The sequence below is a fragment of the Varanus komodoensis genome, unplaced genomic scaffold (assembly GCF_004798865.1).
Source record: "Varanus komodoensis strain SLA01 unplaced genomic scaffold, ASM479886v1 scaffold1, whole genome shotgun sequence".
NCBI lineage: Eukaryota > Metazoa > Chordata > Lepidosauria > Squamata > Varanidae > Varanus > Varanus komodoensis.
Window position 1 is genome coordinate 20822314 of NW_025335268.1, and position 18476 is coordinate 20840789.

At 39.8% G+C, this 18476-nt stretch overlaps 2 protein-coding genes across 6 annotated transcripts in view; one reads left to right on the forward strand and one right to left on the reverse strand.

Moving 5' to 3' along the window:
- Positions 1-5793, reverse strand: part of CNST (consortin, connexin sorting protein) — a 53063-nt gene extending 47270 nt beyond the window's left edge. Inside the window, exons 1-4 of one of the 4 annotated variants that reach the window (XM_044419302.1) lie at positions 5648-5793; positions 2059-2190; positions 1751-1851; positions 1369-1569 (exon numbers count right to left, since the gene is read on the reverse strand). The gene's annotated coding sequence lies outside the window, so the exon portion shown is untranslated. Of the gene's footprint in view, positions 1-718; positions 1339-1368; positions 1570-1750; positions 1852-2058; positions 2191-5647 lie in introns of those variants that run through there. The other 3 variants (XM_044419291.1, XM_044419311.1, XM_044419321.1) reach the window with 3 other exon arrangements.
- Positions 5794-5943: 150 nt separating this feature from the next.
- On the forward strand, positions 5944-18165 carry TFB2M (transcription factor B2, mitochondrial). 2 transcript variants are annotated; one of them, XM_044419331.1, is made up of 8 exons: positions 5944-6362; positions 8049-8137; positions 8392-8545; positions 12587-12735; positions 13899-13988; positions 14574-14636; positions 15111-15262; positions 17389-18165. In XM_044419331.1, the coding sequence occupies exons 1-8, from the start codon at positions 6032-6034 to the stop codon at positions 17582-17584; spliced, it is 1224 nt and encodes a 407-aa protein (XP_044275266.1). In that variant the 5' UTR covers positions 5944-6031; the 3' UTR covers positions 17585-18165. The 2 variants fall into 2 exon arrangements, with proteins under 2 accessions (XP_044275266.1, XP_044275273.1); XM_044419338.1 differs by lacking the exon at positions 5944-6362 and adding an exon at positions 6374-7127.
- The last annotated feature ends 311 nt before the right edge of the window (positions 18166-18476 follow it).

Sequence of the window (18476 nt, forward strand, 5' to 3'; positions counted from 1 at the left end):
TGAAAGCTCTGAGAGGTCCATGAGAATCAATAGGATTTTACTCCCCCGTCTCTCCCCCAGCAAAGGTCATCCCACAGGATGACCAAGGCAGTCTCTGTTTCAAACCTCAGCCTAAAACCCAATTGCAATGGCTCTAGATAATCCATTTCATCCAAGAGTGCCTGGAGCTGCTCAGCCACCACCAGGTCAAGCACCGTGCCCAAAAAAGGGTTGTTTGCTCAGGTTGGTAACATTCCTGGGGCTCAGGTTTTGCTTTTTTAAAGCTTAATTCCTCTACATCTGGGCCACCACCTTCTTGTCCCATTGAGAAGACCAGGTCAAGGGTGTACCCCATTATATGTGTTGGGCTGAAGACATGTTGAAACAGCCACATGGTTGTCAGCCATGAAGTCCTGAGTCATCCTGGATAAGGCAGGCTCAGCATGGATGTTCATGTCCCCCAGGACCAACATCCTGGGAGTCCTCAACACCAAACCCAAGACTACCTCCAACTTTAGGATATAAAGTTTCTCCAAGAATGTCAAAGAGTCATGTACTTACTTTGTTCAATGATTCAATTTGTTGACTCAGTAGCTTGCATCTCAAAAATTAGTCACAACCAAAAATACTACTTTGTGTTCTCCTTTAGTTTTCAAAATTGGTACCTTGATTGTCTAGAGGTAGATTTTTTAACTGGCATTGTAATGCGTGACTCACTGGCATGTTACATGATGCTTACCCCAAGCCTTCTTCCTTTCTTTATTCCTGTCATCATATCACAACTCTTCCATATGCTGTGTTTTTCTCATGGTATTGTATATATTTCAGTGTGTACTAAAACTTGCAGTACTGTTCTGGGAGAAGGAGCAGCTTCAGTGGGCTAGCAGGAAGCAGTACTCCCTGCATCCAATTGAAGTGTCCAAGTAGGCTTCCACAAAACAGCAGCAGTTCTGAGGAGTTAAATTCAATCAGTTGCTTTCCTGTCTCCCTTGCTATAATACATATTCCTTCTGAATGTCAACTATTACCTCTTCTAAGTTCTCATGTTAAAAAAAAAACACAAAAATGTGAAATTCTACAGATGCAGAATTGTTCACTTCCCAATGGAAGTTTTGGTCCACTTCTTGAAAATTGTAATATAGGTAGGATCCTTCCCCTACTTTCCTGGGAACACTTTTAGTCATGGATATGGTTGCACTATTACAGTTTTAAGAACATTTTTTTCTTGCAACAGCAAATACTTTTCTTCTGGTTAAATATTTATTTTCATTATTAAAAAGCATTCGTCTGTTTCTCTGAAGAAATGCATAGATCCTAATCAAACAAATAATCAAACTTACAAAGCAATCCTATGTATGTCAGAGCAATCCTATGGTGGGGGCAACTTACCATGTTTTTAAGCCTGGCAATTATTCATTTCTTCAAATTTCCCTCCCAATGGTGGCAGGGAAAATTAATTCAATCAGCTCCAAGAAGTCATAGCCTTGGAAGGAGCTAATGCTTTGCCTTGAATTAAAACATTGCTCCAAATTACTCTCTTCAGTTTTGACTCTTACAAAGAATAAGTTGTTGTCTCTTTGCCAAAAATACCTTGAAGTAGGAAATGAGTAAATTTTTCATACAATTAGTAATCTATCTACTCTCCCAAAAATCCACTAAAAGAAATCAATGTGTGTGTGTTTTTTTTTTATATTTGAAACATACTTGCAATTTTTAACATTGCTTTGAGGTTTTGTTTTGTTTTTTTTACAAATTAGAGAATAGCACTTACCATTTTCTTAAAACTTGAGATGCTTCTCAAACGTGTTGCAGGAATAAGATGAAATTTTTAAGCATCAAAGAATTAGCTCAATGAATTGGCATCTGATCAATCTGCCAAAAAAAATAAAAAAAAAAAATGGGAAAAGAATTTAAGATACATTTTGCAATGAATGCTACTACGCTAACCTAGAAGAGGCAGACTAGACATCTAACCAGCTGAAGTTGTTGTGAACTGCCCAGAAAGTTTGAGCTACAGGGCAGCATAGAAATGAAATAAACTCAGAACTAGCAAAACACAATACTGATTAATTTTGATACCTTATTAAGGAGGAAGATGGAACTCCATCTTGATAAATTATAGTCATCAGCAAGGCAAGCCTTTTGACCTTCGATGGGTATTAAAAGGAGGTTTTTGAACGAGCAACCCATTCACAAAGAATTTAATAACAGCTGTACAGAGAGAAAAAAGAAGCTTGAGTGTCAGGATCACTGACATAAAACCCAAAACACAAACTTGAAAATATACAGATTAGCAATAGTCCTGTGGGGTTTATATTAAAAGTGTTGATAAATTCATAATTTATTTGGACAACTTTATTTGGACAATAATCACAGTGCCATTAGCACAGGATTTGTAGAATTGCCAAGGTTTGAACTTTCTTCATTTCAGAAGGATGCAATCTCAAGTTTTTAATATATATATTAAAATCATGTGTGTGTGTTTGTGTGTGTGATTTTTTAAGTCAAACATAACAAGAAAACAAGTTTTGGGATTTATGTTCAGCTTTACAGAGGAGGTTACAATTAAATCATAAGAAAAGAACAAAGTAAGTTCATGGATAATTATGTTGATGACTGATGTCTTTCCACAAACAGCTTGGTGTCTTAACTGTTCTTGTTTGTACTTCTGTATGTAATAAAACTATACCAGGTTTAGAAGAAAGGGACAAAATTAATCCAAACCCAGTTTCCATGGAATAGAAGTTTTCAATTGTTTACTGGTACAGTTAAACAAATAACACATCTTCCAAACATGACTGGCATGCAAGCCTATTTCTGTTTGAGAAAGCAAAACAGACTCTACAGCTGAGATCCAAAGAACTCCCTAGTGATTTTTTTTCTTTAGAGCTTTGACTCTGAACGGAACAGTTTCATGCCACATCGCAAATGGCTCTGGAAGTTTCCTCAGTTTCAAAAGTAGTTTGGCATATGGTACAGGGGCAGTAGGAATGAAAGAGGCAGTGATTCTTGGCATGCTTTCCAGGACCTGGTTGGCAGTGATTCCTGAGATGAGGATGCTGAAGGCTGGAAAATGAGGTCTGTGGGCATAGAGATGGCAAAGGAGGGAGAGTTGTCTCCATGAGTTCAGGGAGACTCTGGGAACTAGCAGGGTCTGGAAGCAGGAGGAGCCTGGTTCGATCCCTGATCCCATAATGTGGTGTTGGAAGAGAAGTGCCAGACAACTAGAGGACCTATGTAGGTCTAGGAAGCTAGCCCTTCACCCGGAGGGGTAGAGCCCAGGGTTACTGAAGAGGAGAGTTCTTGGAAAGAGTTTCTAGTTTGGGTTCAAGAAACTGCTCTGTGCACGCTCACAGCCTATTTCTCTGTTGGGTATTAGCTTGTTGACTGTACATTGGAAGTAAAGTGCTTTTTACTAAAGAACTGTGTGTTGTTTAAAAGAAGGAAAGAGGGAACCCAGCTTCCAAAAAAGGGTGGAAGATGCTGCGGCTCAAGAAACACAATCCCAAAGCCTCTTTGAGCATGGAAAATTAGCTGACATTATTATTTGGATTCCAGCCTTTATCTACTACTGCATCAACCATGGTTGCTCCAAATAGGCAGAAGGAAAATTATTATCATTTTGTTTGGGTGGGGGGTTGCTATGGTTACAGAAGTAAAATCAAATAACTGGTAAAAAGGCAGAAGCAAGACAGCAAAGATTTTTCTGTCAGCATTTCGTGGGCTCCTATTATGAACCATACACCAAATAGGTAACAAGGATTCCTGCTTTCCTTCCTTGCTAAACCTTCTATACAATACAGAAGCAAATATGACTACTATAGTTATGCAGATGAGGAACTGGTTTGTTCTACTTCACTAAATACCAATATCCTGCTGCAAACATGTGTAATAGATTACATAACACAAAGCTTTACATTCAGATACAAAAACAAAGCAAAAAGTCAATCACTGTAAAACCTCTTGTTCATTAAACAAGAAAATTCACACCTCTGAACTTCAAAAGTAGGTTAGATACAAGTTTCACACTTAAGTACCTACTGCCAACTATTGCTCTGCTGTTCTCACACTAACAAATCTACAGCACCAAATTTATTTTTATTTATTATCGTGTGGATAATTTCCAGCCCTGAAACCCTTTCCTGCCCAAATTTTCAAGCTCTTGTCTGTAAAAAGAGATAAGAAAAAAAGATCCCTGACAAAGCTTGGACCCATTAGGCTAAAGATAAGGGTAGTTTTTAAGGTAACCATGAAGAGGAAGACAGCATTCCAGAAGGTACTTAAGTATTCTAACCACTCAGTCATCACTGCTTACTGACCTTTCTGGTTTTAAATTCCTCACATCAAACTGACCTTGTAAAGTATGGAATGCCACCAGAACCAAAGCCCAACACAAAAGCAACACGTTTCTGAACAGATTTTCAAAGTAATTAAGGGTGCAATCCTATGCGTGATTGATTTCTGTGCTGGGCTTTGTTGCTCCTTTGCCAATCCATCTAAATACACACAATGAATGCTTCATGGCTAGCAAGTGTGTTGTGAAATAAAAGAATGTTAATGAAAAAGCCAAGATTATCCCATTATTCCCATGCTGTTTTTTATAACTAGTTTTTACACAGAAAATACTTCTCCATAATGAAATATGCACATATTGAATTTAGTTAAGAATGTAGCTCTAGTGTGAATTTTCTCACAGAAACTTTCAGAAAAAGAAAGATGCCTGTACAATCTACATAGGTATGTAACATTTGAAAATCCCCCAAATTAGAGGCAGAATACTGGGATCAATAACTTAATGTTCATAGACAGGAACACAAGAAGCTGCCATACACTGTCTTGAGTCAGACATGAGTCCATCTAGCTCATTTTTGTCAACATTGACTGGCAGCAGCTATTCCAGTGTTTCAGGCAGGAATTTTTCCTTCCTTTCCCAGAGATGCTGTGCATTTGTTCTGCCACTGATCCAAAGATGTAATTAGTACAACCCTCAGTTTTGAGAGCCAATTCAGAGTGCTTAATAGCCTTGATCACAACAGCCACTTTGAGCAACTATCTTTTCTTGAGATACAGAAATGGTGATAGCTCTACACATAGAACTGGGGAAAGAATGAGAGGGACAGGCGGAATAAATAAACATCATCGCTGTTCAGAAGTACAAGCCCGGAATTCCGAGAGCTGGCCTTTAAGCGCCCGGGCACAATTCACTACTTGGATACAACCACATTTAGTCGAAACAGGTATCGGCTTGAGAGGTGGCGAGGCGGCATGTGCAGCGAAGGGTTGACCCCCGGGGTATTCACGTCGCAAAGAGGTGGGATGGAGGAGGAAATGGAAAGAGGGCGCCCTCCGCTCCGGTCAAATCCTGACAGCGCTTCCTCCGGGTCTCATGCGCGTCCTCCTTGCGCGCCTCCCTTGTCATGCCGGCCGACCAGAGCCGCCCCAAGTCCCGGCGCGCGTGAGGTACCCTCGCGCCGCACGCCGTCGCCCCCTCACTTGCCCACGCAGATGCCGCGCTTCTCCGCCCCGAGGCCGGCTTCCTTCAGTTCCGCGAGGGCTTCAAAAGCAACACGCAGCTAGACACACAAGCTCGCGGAAGAAAACATTCCGCCCCCGCCGCCCCCCGTGCCTGCGGAGACTGGTCACGGAAACCTCGCCTGCCTTCTCTTACCTCAGGGCACGGCCGCCCTGATGTCCACGAGACTCTCGCGCGGACACAGCCAGGCTCGAAATGGGCAGGAAAGAAGAAGACACACGACACGATGAAGCTACCTGTGACCCGGCTGCGGACTCCGGAAAACAGCAGCGGCGGCGGCAAAAGGTGAGCACCACAGAGTGGAGTGCGGCTAGAGAGGGCACTACCATGGAGGAGGCAGGAGCTAGAGTGTCTCCCAGTAACAGCATAGCCGTTGCTCCCTGGAAACGGAAGAGGTTCTGTTTCTAAAGCCTTCCGGGTGCGCCTGCCGTCTGTGGATTGCCGCAAGGTCACTCACGTGTTGGCGGCCGAGGGGAGCTACGTGTGTCGCTCGGAAGGGTGTTCCGTTAGGCGGCAGTGATGGCGGTTGTGGCGTTGGTCCCTCCTGTCATGCCGGGACGGCACTTGACGCTGGCGGCTCTGAGTTTTTCGTCTGGGTTGCGGTTTTCGGTGCGCGGTCTGTTGGGTCAAAGTGAATGGCGTCACGGCCCGGCCAAGCCCCCCTTCCCCCTTGTGATTCCAAAGGTGGCCGAAACGGCCCAGATAGTCAAGAAGAAGGTAGATCTGACGTCGCCGGCGCCGCTGCGAAGATTCATCGCTTGCCCCGAGCTGGCGCGAACTATAGTCTCTCGGTTAGGAAGTGGGGGAGGCCCTGACCTGCGGAAAACTCTCGTGCTGGAATGCGAGCCAGGTGAGGGCTGGAGAAGCCCCAGCATGGCCGACCTGTACCTCTTTGCTTGGCTTCGGTACCACCACTACGCTGCTGCCTCGTGTGCTTTACTGCCAACGTTTTCAAGTGAAAGAGCCTGGAAGCTTGTATTCAGCAACGCTGTCTTGGGGATGATGGCTCTAGTAGTTATACGGTTCTTTTGGGAGCATAAATATGCTATCTCAAATGAATAGAGGGATTTCTGGTTCATGGTTTTGCATCCTGACCATTATGTTACAGTACCAAACATTACTTAAATTTCCCCATATAGAGTCTGAAATTCTATTCTCTTTTTGCCTTCCCTTTGTCCTTCTGAAAGCTGTAAATGTAATACTAAAAAGCAATTTGAGAGTGTGATACTCTACAGTGGTGGTGCTTCATATACAAAATTTTAAATTCATAGAGTGTGATGTGAAAGTGGCTATCCAGTACATCAGCACATGTTTCCGAGCATTATGAATTGAGGCCATGTCTCTTTATTGAAATAATAGGAAGCATTGAAGGAATACTTTCAAAGTGGTTGGCTTTATACATGCACATGGGGCTATCATGTAGGTCATTCAGCAGACACATGCTATTCTTAGTGTAACTATCACCCAGTCTGTTTTTAATTTATTGTTTGGGAATGCTAGATTCAAATGGGATTGGGTGGGGAGGTAGCAGAGCGTGATCCTCAGCGTTATAGGAGCTATCTCTGGTCTAGGATAGAGGAATCTGAAGAATCCTGTGGCCTTCTAGATACTGTAGGTGGGTGTAGGATCATTCTCTAAACATTCTTTAAAGTGTTTTATATATAACATTTACACATTTGTATTTCTGAACCTGAAGTTCCTCACCCTGTTGTAAAGGAACCTAGATGTTAGCATGATTATGGAGGCAATCTTTAAAAGGGTAATCTGTGAATACTCCCATGTTTCAGCCTACAACTTGTATCAGGCCTATCAGCATAGTCAGTGGTGAGGAACAATGAGAATATTAAACCAAATCATTCAGAGGGTTGTATGTTGCCTGTCCTGACTGTGTAGCTTTGGAAAGCAACTTATACAAGGTTTACTTGAAAACGTCCCGAAGAGCTCAGGGGAACTTATTCCCAGATATTAATTAGAATGCTTTTTAAAAGTTGTAAGAAAAATACAACAAAGCATTTTCCTTGCCATTGCTTTGCATCTTTATGCTTGTATTGAGGCTTACTAATATTGGTCTAAGTAGCAGTAGTAAGCAAGCTGTAAAATGCTGCTGCTAATATTACTGCTTATTCCGTATTCTGCTTTTCAGGAGGACCTCATGAAGTGGTTTAATTCAAAAGCTAAAGCAATTTGCATTAGTAACAATTATACAATAAAACAAACAGGTATTTGTCTTGAAGCTGTTTCTGCTACTTCTTTCATTCAAGATAGTTCTTCAGAAGCAACTTTGGAGACAGCTGGGGAAGGGAGATTGGAAGTTGAATGATGGTAATTTATTAGACTGTTTCTGGTCCTTCTACTTTCCCCTCAGGGTGTGATTTATTCTCAGCATAGTACATGAACAGCTTAGCATATCTACATCTTTCTTTTGAGAACTTAAATAGTTTTATTATAATCCTTCTCAAATCCAAATAGTGTTTAATTTTAATGATGATGTACTAACTTAAAAGTAAAACATGAAACTCTGGCCTTTACTTTTCAGGTCCTGGAATTCTGACCCAAACACTGCTCAATGCTGGCGCTCATGTAATAGCTCTAGAGAGTAGTGACTCCTTTGTGCCAAACTTAGAGGTAGGTATGTTTGTTTTATTTAATTGATTACAGATGGCTGAAAGTGGTTGGTGAACAAGAAGTGATTCCAAGATAAATCTCAGTATCACCAGTTGAAGGATCTTGGGTAATGGGTGGGAAAATCGTGTCTGAGACTTTAGAGAGATGCTATTGGGTTGAGTGGGCAGTGCTAGGCTATAAGGGCCAATGCACTGACTTAGCAAAATGCAAGGTCAGATATTCATATGATTAAATCTATTTTTGTTTGTATTTAGTGTATAAAGAAGAAATTAGATGGCCAACTTGAAGTGGTGCACTGTGACTTCTTCCATTTGGACCCTATGTTTTTGGGGTTAATTAAGCCACCATTGATGTATTCTGAGGTACTTTTTGAGAACCTGGGCATCTTGGCTGTTCCTTGGACAGCAGGTAAATTGAAACGCCTGTATCTAGATTATAGATAATCAGAAGACCAATGTTTAATAGTTTATATTCAGCCTTTCTCAATTTGATGGATTTGAAGTGAGTTATGTTTGGATAAAAGTTCATGAATTAGACCAGTATTAGTATAACTAAAACAATAGTTACATGCAGCATTTTTCTGCTTTTGGTAGAGGATTTTTAATGACTTTCCTAAAAATACCACCTCTCAAATGCTCCATAAATATTGTGGGAGCTGTTATGATTGAAAGCCCCTTAATGGATCACTGCCTTGCCGTGGCGAAGTAGCTTGTGTAGCTCAATGAAGCTATGAGCTATGCTGTGCAGGGGCACCCGAGATGGACTGGTCAAAGCAGAGAGCTCTGACAAAGGGTGATCCACTGGAGAAGGAAATGGCAACCCACTCCAGTATCCTTGCCATGAAAGCCCCATGGACTGTATCCAAAGGCTAAAAGATATGATGCTGGAAGATGAGCCTCTCAGGTCAGAAGGTGTCCAATGTGCTACTGAGGAAAAGAGCAGAGGGCTAGTACAAGTAGCACCAGAAAGTGACTGGGTCAAAGCTGAAAGGACACTCAGTTGCAGATTTATCTGGTAGTGAAAGGAAAATCCAGTGCTGTAAAGATCCATACTCCATAGGAACCTGGAATGTAAGATCCATGAATCAAGGCAAGCTAGATGTGGTCAAACAAGAGATGACAAGACTGAACATTGACATCTTGGGAATCAGCAAACTAAAATGTACAGGAATGGGTGAATTTAATTCAGATAACCTTCATATATACTACTGCGGACAAGAATCCCTCAGAAGAAATGGATTAGTCATAGTTAGTAAAAAAGTAGGAAAAGCGGTACTGGGATACAATCCCCAAAATGACAGAATGATCTTAGTTCAAATCCAAGGCAAACCATTCAACATCACAGTAGTCCAAGTCTATGTCCCAGCCACTGATGCTGAAGAGGCTGAAGTTGACCAGTTCTATGAAGGCCTACAACACCTTCTAGAATTAACACCCAAAAATGATGTCCTTATCATCACGGGGAATTGGAATGCTAAAGTAGGAAGCCAAAAGGTAACCGGAATAACAGGCAATTTTGGCCTTGGAGTACAAAATGAAGCAGGGCAAAGACTGGCAGAATTTTGTCAAGAAAACATGCTGGTCATAGCAAACACTCTTTTCCAACAACCCAAGAGACGACTCTACACATGGACCTCACCAGATGGTCAACACAGAAATCAGATTGACTATGTGCTCTGCAGCCAAAAATGGAGAAGCTCTATGCAAACAGTGCAAAGAAAGAGAGGAAAGACAATGGAATGGGAAAGACTAGAGATCTCTTCAAGAAAATTGGAGATACCAAGGAATGTTTCATGCAAAGATGGGCATGATAAATGATCAAAATGGCAGGGACCTAACAGAGGCAGAAGAGATTAAAAAGAGGTGGCAAGATTACACAGAACTATACAAGAAAGAGCTTAATGTCCCTGATAACCATGATGGGGTGGTCACTGACCTCAAGCCAAACATCCTGGAGTGTGAAGTCAAATGGGCTTTAGGAAGTCTGAGCAACAACAAAGCTAGTGGAGGGGACAATATTCCAGATGAGCTATTCAAAATACTAGAAGACAATGCAGTTAAAGTGCTACACTCAATATGCCAGCAAATTTGGAAAACTCAGCAGTGGCCACAGAATTGGAAAAGGTCAGTTTACATTCCAATTCCAAAGAAGGGCAGTACCAAAGAATGTTCAAACTACCATACAGTTGCACTCATTTCACATGCTAGCAAAGTTATGCTCAAATTTCTACAAGCTAGTCTCCAGCAGTATGTGAACTGAGAACTACCAGTAGTACAGGCAGGTTTCTTAGAGGGAGAGATCAAATTGCCAACATATGGTGGATCATGGAGAAAGCTAGGGATTTCCAGAAAAACATCTACATCTGCTTCATTGACTATGCTAAAGCCTTTGATTGTGTGGATCACAACAAATTGTGGCAAGTTCTTAAAGAGATGGGAGTACCAGACCATCTTATTGGTCTCTGGAGAAACCTATATGCGGGTCAAGAAGCAACAGTGAGAATTGGACATGGGACTACAGATTGGTTCAAAATTGGAAAAGGAGTACAGCAAGGCTGTATATTGTCCCCCTGCCTATTTAACTTATATGCAGTGTACATCATGCAAAAGGTTGGGCTAGATGAATCACAAGTCAGAATTAAGATTGCCAGGAGAAATTTCAACAACCTCAGTTATTTATTTATTTACAACTTTGTATACCATCCCACCAAAAACCTCTTGGGACGGTTTACAACAACAACAATAAAACAGAATACAGGTAAGAGCAGCACAGCATCCTGTATAGGGATAAAACCACAGATTAAAACAAATTAGTAATTAAAATAGTGGGAGAATTTAGATATGTCAGAAAGTGAAGAGGAACTAAAGAGCCTCTTAATGCAGATGAAAGAGGAGAATGCAAAAGTTGGCTTGAAACTCAACATTAAGAAAACTAAGATCATGGCATCCGGTCCTATCACTTCCTAGCAAATAGATGGGGAAGAAATGGAGGTAGTGACAGATTGTACTTTCTTGGGCTCCAAGATCACTACAGACTGTGACTGCAGCCAAGAAATTAAAAGATGCTTGCTCCTTGGGAGGAAAGCTATACCAAATCTAGACAGCATACTAAAAAGCAGAGACATCACCCTGCCGACAAAAGTTCGTACAGTCAAAGCTATTATTTTCCCAATTGTAATGTATGGCTCTGAAATTTGGACCATAAGGAAGGCTGAGTGCTAGAGAATTGAGGCCTTTGAATTGTGATGCTGGAGAAGACTCCTGAGAGTCCCTTGGACTGCAAAGAGATCAAATCAGTGAATACTAAAGGAAAACAACCATGATTGTTCTTTAGAAGGTCAGGTACTAAAGCAAAAGCTTAAATAACTTTGGCTACTTAATGACAAGGAAGAACTCATTGGAGAAGACCTTGATGCTGGGAACGATTGAAGACAAAAGGAGAAGTGGACTGCAGAGGATGAGCTGGCTGGATGAGGTCACGGGGGGGTGGGGTTGGGTGGACTCTGAGGGATGGTGGAGGAGAGGAGAGCCTGGAAGAATATTGTCCATGGGGTCATGATGGGTTGGGCACAACTTTGCAATTAAACGAATGATTGAAAGCCAGAGTAGTATAGTGGTTAAAAGTGTTGGAACTGGACTCTGGAGATCAGGGTTCTAATCCCCATTCAGCCCAAGCCCATTCACTTGGTAACTTTGACCTGGTCACTGGCTCTTAACTTGACCTACTTCGCATGGTTGTTGTGAGGATAAAATGGAGATGAAGAGAACCATGTAAGATGCACTGGATTATTTGCAAGAGGAAGAAAGGTGGGATATAAATGTAGTAGTAATAATTGGTGTTTCTATGATGAAAATTATGCACAATGTGGGTTGGTAACCTAGCCTCTGATAAAGCAACCCTGTACATATGACATGCTGGGCTCAATGGCAAGTGTTAGGTGAAATGATTATACTGATCAGGGAGTTGCTGTGTTGTGTAAACTCAGCCACAATGGATTGTCTAAGCATTAAACAATCTTCACATATTCCTACTACAAACAGAAGGTTAAAGCTAAATTGTTTGAGTTTGCTTGACATGGCAACCCACTGATTGGGGGGTTACATATTCAAAATGTAACCTCCACCACAGTTTATTAGCAATCCATAATGAGTCCAGTATCGCATATGAACTGGATCAGCATCCCTAGAGGGATGTTTTGCACTGTAGCTGCTATCATCCCCAGGCACTGTAGACAGAAAAATGTTGAAGATTAGGCTGCTACAAGAGTGGGGTTCACATGAGAAGAGGCGTATTAATGAAGTGGTATATATTTTAGTAACAATGTTATGTAGCAGTCCACTGAAATCATTCATTTTGTTGTGATCATTTTGTCTTGTTCATTGTAAGGATTGCTCAGGAAGTATCACACTTGCTATAATGTTCATACATTTTGGTGTATTTTCAAAACAGATGTTCCTCTGAAAGTGGTTGGAATTGTCCCACAAAAAAAGGAAAGGAACCTACTTTGGAAGCTTATCTATGCCTTATATGAAAGAAATTCTGTATTTAAATATGGAAGAGCAGAACTGAACCTGTTTGTCAGTGAAAAGCAGTACAAGGTATGTGAAATTTTCCAATTAGGTCAATTACTATGTTTTTAAATAACTGCAATTTGTAAAGTTATCTTTAATGTTGTATGTCTGTGTATTAATAATTTGTTTGGTTTAGATTTGTAATGTAAAAACATTTTCTGTGCTGTAAAAATTATTACTGACTTTGTAGTCTTGTTTTTGATACTTCACTCAAATAGCAAAAATAGTGGTTGCAGTTTTTAAACAAATTTCTTTTATTAAAACTAAATATCACTGGCCAATCTTTAAAGATATGGGTCTAGCAAAAATCCTAGCTGTAGCTGATCTTCTGATAAACCCAAATCTAGTCCCAGGTAGTTCGTATGTGTTGCCTAAAATCCATTAACCCAACAATACAGGATGACAGCTGTGTTGGTTACAAGATTGCCACAAAATCTATTTATTGACTTACTATTAGAAAACTATCATCATATACTAAAGGTGTTAATGTTATTTTAAAACTGAAAATAGAGGCCCTATCCAAATAATAGAAGTACAATATGAGTACAATTACTTGTGATTCATTGTGGTGGGAAGGGAGAATCAGTTCTTCTAGCTGTATCTATTTTACTAATAGATGGATACTATTGGACACAACATCCTGTCTTTAAAATTATAGCAGCTCTTCCAGAAGAAAGGGAACAGTACTAAAGAAATAATAAAATTGGGTTGGCATGCACAATTTATTTTTAACACATGAATATAATTGAAACACTTGTGTTTTGCCATGTAAGTGCTTCTAATATAACCTTTTGCAATATCCAGATAAAGTGAGATTTTTTTCCCCAATTTATATCCTGCCTTTTTCCTACAAAGGGCTTAAGGCAGCTTACATCATTCTCCTCCTCCATCTTATCCCCACAACAACAACCCTGTGAGGTAGGTTGGGCTGAGAGTCTGTGACTGGCCCAAAGTCACCCAGTTGGCTTCATGGCCAAGCGGGGATTAGAACCCAGATCGCCGGAGTCCCAGTCCCATGCTCTTAACCACTACATCACACTGGCTCTGCCACTGATTTCTGCCTTGGTACAACTTATTTATGGTACTTGAAACTTCCTGCCTTAATCAAGCTTTTGGGTTTCTACTCAGAGTTTTCATGATAAAATCAGAAATGGTGTATAATATATAACTGTTCATTCTGTCTTTGACAGACTCTTATTGCAAAGCCTGGAGACTCAAGAATTTATCAACCACTAAGTGTACTTTCCCAAATAGCCTGTGATATTCAGCTTCTGCATATGGTGGGTGTTTAGAACATAATTTGCATGTAACAACCAATTGGGTATTAAGTAATCTGTAGTTTGTTGGAGCTGCCTGGGAGCAAGCTCATTGTTTCTGCTTTCTCTGTACATTATCTATTCCCTGTCTGCTTTAGAAAATGCAACAGTAACTATAAACTCTGGGCTTTAACTTCCACTACTTTAGATTTCACTCTTTGTCATAATTTTCCAAACAGTTGTTTCTCAAGCATTTACCAGAGTACAACTTACTTACATTCCTACACTAGGATTGAAAGGTCTGCATGGATGACCTGATCATCATAGACCTTGTTGGAAGGGCTTTTTTTGCTGCCTTGAAAAATTACTGCTGAAAGTTGGAGGAACTTCCAGAATGGGAAGCGGGCTGCTTCCTGTACATGTGTATAAATAGTATGCAAAAATATTTTGAACCATCTAATACTTGGTATGTTGGCTGCTAACTTCACTTCAACTCTTAATATGTCTGTCTTTCAAATCTGCGTAACATGCTTTAATACTGTGATATGTGAATTCTCAATGTGGGTCCAAAATCCTACCTAAGTGACCCTTTTACTTCTTTCCTTCTAGGAGCCTTGGTCTTCATTTTTAACTAATTCAAAGAATGACAAGCTCTATGTTCCAAAAAGTGTGGTAAGCTTACATTTCTGAATGCTAAAGAAAATGAAGTAAAAATGCTTGCAAAAAGATACTTGCATCTTTTAAATCAAATGTGTTATCTATAGTAATATAATTGAGAAAGAAAGTTCTCCAATTCATAAAACATATTACAATGGCAGGGTTGGAAAACTAGCAGTTTACCATTATATTGAATAGACTGTTCAAGATTGTTAAACTTCCTTCATCCAGACACTTGTTGCTTTAGTTATGCAGTAGCTGCCACATTCCCTGTTCATATTCTCCAAGAAAACATGCCTTCCTGTTTAGAGAATTAATCAGTTTTATGCAACAGGACAATTCTTTATACTTCTTTCAATGTTTTCTAACGTTTCAGGTTAGAGTGTAGCAATTAAAAGGAGGTTTAAAACAGATTGCAGATCCAACTTAACTCTCCAGAATAATATTTGCTGAATTAAAATATTTTAAATTTTTCTGTTTTGGATGCAGTTGCTGCCGAATGACCACTTATGCTTAGTACAGCTGACACCCCGGAAGAATTTATTTACAGACAACTTGACCATTAGTAATTCAACCATATTTATTGCAATGGTAAAACAGTGTCTTGTTCGAACCCGGACAAAACTAAAAGATAAACTAAAGTAAGTAAAGATAATGTTCATCACTTGACAACCAATGCAGAAAAGTTTTTAGAGTATGGCAGTTGTTTAAATCAGAATAATGGTATTACTTATGGGTGGTATGTTCATAGGAGTTCCTCATAGACCTTTAATTTAAGCAAGGTGCTGCAGTTACATATTAAAGATGGCTTCAGTGTAGTACTCTGTCATTAGCATTCCTGGTAACTACAGTAGCCATTCCCTCAAACAGAATGGATTTCAAGACTCATCCTGTATGCATGTCACCAATCCCCATTTAAAGCCATCCATGTTGGTGGCCATAGCTACATCTTGTGGAAGTAATTCCCATAGCCCAAATTAATGTTCTTTTCTTTCTTTGATTCCAAATTATCTGATAATGGTTTAACCAGAATATATTCCAAAGGTGTGAATTGCTATCAACAACTGTGGGGTAGGGTTTGGGAATATGTAACTATCATTAGGTTTATATTCAGCCCCACCATAAATTAACTTGTGGATCTTGTTCTGCAAAATGGCACAATCTAGTTGCTCTAAAGCAGTGTTTAAAGGGCAGCAAATATACATGTACAAAGAGTTGGTGTCTGAAGCTCCTTTATTACAGTATGTGGTATATACGTTGTTTTACAATACTGTACATCTTCAAATATAGAGTTGGCAGTGTGTGACTAAAATGGGCTATACTTGTCAGGTAAGCACTTTAATTGCTAAATATCATATAGAGGGGTGGGATTCCAAAGAGTCAGTCCAAACTTTTATTTTTAACAGTAGGCTTCCCACCTCCAGAGCCATTTGAAATACTACAGTTAAAGTTGCTTCTCTTCAAAAGCTGGTTTATGTACTATGGGATGCCACTGTTTTAAACCTACAAGGCCAATCCTTTTGGGACATCTGGGAATAGTTATGTTTCCCTGGATCCACTAATCCGCTTTAGGCATGTTTGAACAGCAGGTTACCATCCCTTATCAAATATGCCCTTGGAAACATCCTTCAGTGTCAGTTACAGGAGATTGCTGCTAGATAAACATAAGACGCTTACCCTAAGGTTTAGATAGTGCTCAGTTATGTTTCAAATAGCCTTTTAGTGTTTAATTGTATTTTCAAAAGTATCTGGAAGCATGCTGTGGTGCATTAAGTTGCACACTGAAATGATAATGGGACTTCCAAAGTTTCATTATGGTAATAAATGATGCTCTGTCAGATGCTTGCTTTAGGAGTAAATCTTATGTTGCAATCTAACCATGACTAGAAGCTAATAACTGGAATCTTCCAGCAAAATTGTTTCCGTTGGGAAATGCTTTCTTCATGGTTCCATACCCTCCACTCTGTTCACACCCTCCCACTAGTTTTCTCCTGCTGCTTCTTAAATTTTTATCCCCTGGGCATACTTAGTTATCACTGACCAAATGAACCAGAAAGTGACCTATCCAGGCAATGAGATGGTTCTATCTACATTTTCTTTGTATGTCTTCCTTCATCCTCATTTTCCAGTTGCTGCATTCTGTTTCTCCACGACCACTTGATTTCCCCCCGCCCAAACACTCCATTATCCCTTGTACCTAGTTGTCAGTTTCCCTTGCAGGACTTCATACTATTGAGTTATCACTGGTAAGGTTTTTGAACAAGCTTGAGAAAACCAGTCTCAATTTTATTTTGGTATTATTTAAACAGCTGATATACCACTTTGTAAGATCTCTAAGCAGGTTGCATCTGGATACAGTGTAAAAACTATAATAAATGTAAAGTTATCAAAAGAGAGGAGCACAATTATACATTGGAAAAAGCCTAAATAAATAGGCATTTTGTGAAGAAACATCCAAGTATTGTCCATTTCTGCTTCTCAGAGTACATGTGGGAATGAATGTCACTGAAATGTACTGTTAGTAGGCATTATGCCTTGTAAGGAAATGAAACCTGATGAGATGCATGTAACATTTGAGTATGAATGTCATTTGTAAAACCTGCTTTGTGCTACAGGGACAAACTTGTCCAAATGTCTATACGTGTTTCTTTCCTCATTGTTCTTATTGTTTATTTGTGACAGGGTAATAGAAGTTGTTTTAGTGAGATACTGGAAAATCAAACTTCTTGTTCCATTGTGACTAATCCTTTACTGTCTTCTCTTTCAGTTTATTGTGTCCTGAATCTGAGAAGCAACTGCTGAGTCAGTTAGAGATACCAAAAGACATTACAACAGGTTCTCTATACCCAGAACAATACAAAGCACTTTTTGAAACAATTGCACAATCTAATTATTTTGACCAAATGCAGCTTTATGAAGATGACTATTTAGAAGATCTCAGGGACATTAAGCGTTTAAAGTGAAGCCTGTTTACATTGAAGAGATGCAAACTGACCTACAATCTCTTTACTTGATAAAGATTTATCTATCCAATGAAGATACTGACTAAAAATATAAGATCATATTGATGCAAGCAAGAGCAATTATAGTTCCTGCATGGACAATTTTGAAGTTGCTGTATCTTCTAATATGGAAAGGCAAAATCTTGTTTCCCCCTGTAAATGCTGTAGTGAGTGGACTTCTGTGAGGAGCATTTCAAGTAAGGCATGATTTGTACTTTGTTTCAAAAGTAACTTTAGCAATGCTGAAATGCATTGTACAAAAACTATTTGTAAGACGAACAGATACCCTAAATCAAAATGTTCCCAAAGCGAAGAAGAAAAAAACGGCAAGAAAATATTTTCAGACATTTGAGTTATACTGGAAATGTCCCCAAAGTAGAAAATGTCTATGCTGCACAATGCATATAGTGTACTCATCCTGTTTTCTGATCAGGAATGTAACTGCAGTGTAACAGTTTGCCTCATTACAAACCTCTTCCTAATGTATAAAATGTAAATATTTGTACTAAAAGAGCAATAAAGCTATTTCTGTCTAGTCAAAATAGTAATATTGTATCCTATGTATATACACCTTTCTATCCAGGCCTTGGGAATTTCTGTAGAGCTGGATCCAGAGAAATGTCAATGGAATGGGTCTGGGGGAACCTGACTTTTTTTGCTTTCCTTCTCTCTCCAGCAGACCCAGCATCTTCTGAATATTGGGGCCTTGATAAGTGAAATTGGAGTGTGATGCAAGGAGGAAGGAAGATCACTCCCTTGCTACACAGTCTACTTTGCACAGCAATGGTCCCCAACACTCAGGATAGGTGGTAATCCTTTACCACCCACATTCCAAGTGTATACTCTGGAACCA

Excerpts from the sequence above, each read along its gene's own strand:
- TFB2M (XM_044419331.1), top strand. The coding sequence starts at position 6,032 with ATGGCGGTTGTGGCGTTGGTCCCTCCTGTCATGCCGGGACGGCACTTG. Across the intron at positions 12,736-13,898 it reads TCAGTGAAAAGCAGTACAAG|ACTCTTATTGCAAAGCCTGG; the intron begins GTATGTGAAATT and ends TGTCTTTGACAG. Across the intron at positions 15,263-17,388 it reads AAACTAAAAGATAAACTAAA|TTTATTGTGTCCTGAATCTG; the intron begins GTAAGTAAAGAT and ends CTTCTCTTTCAG.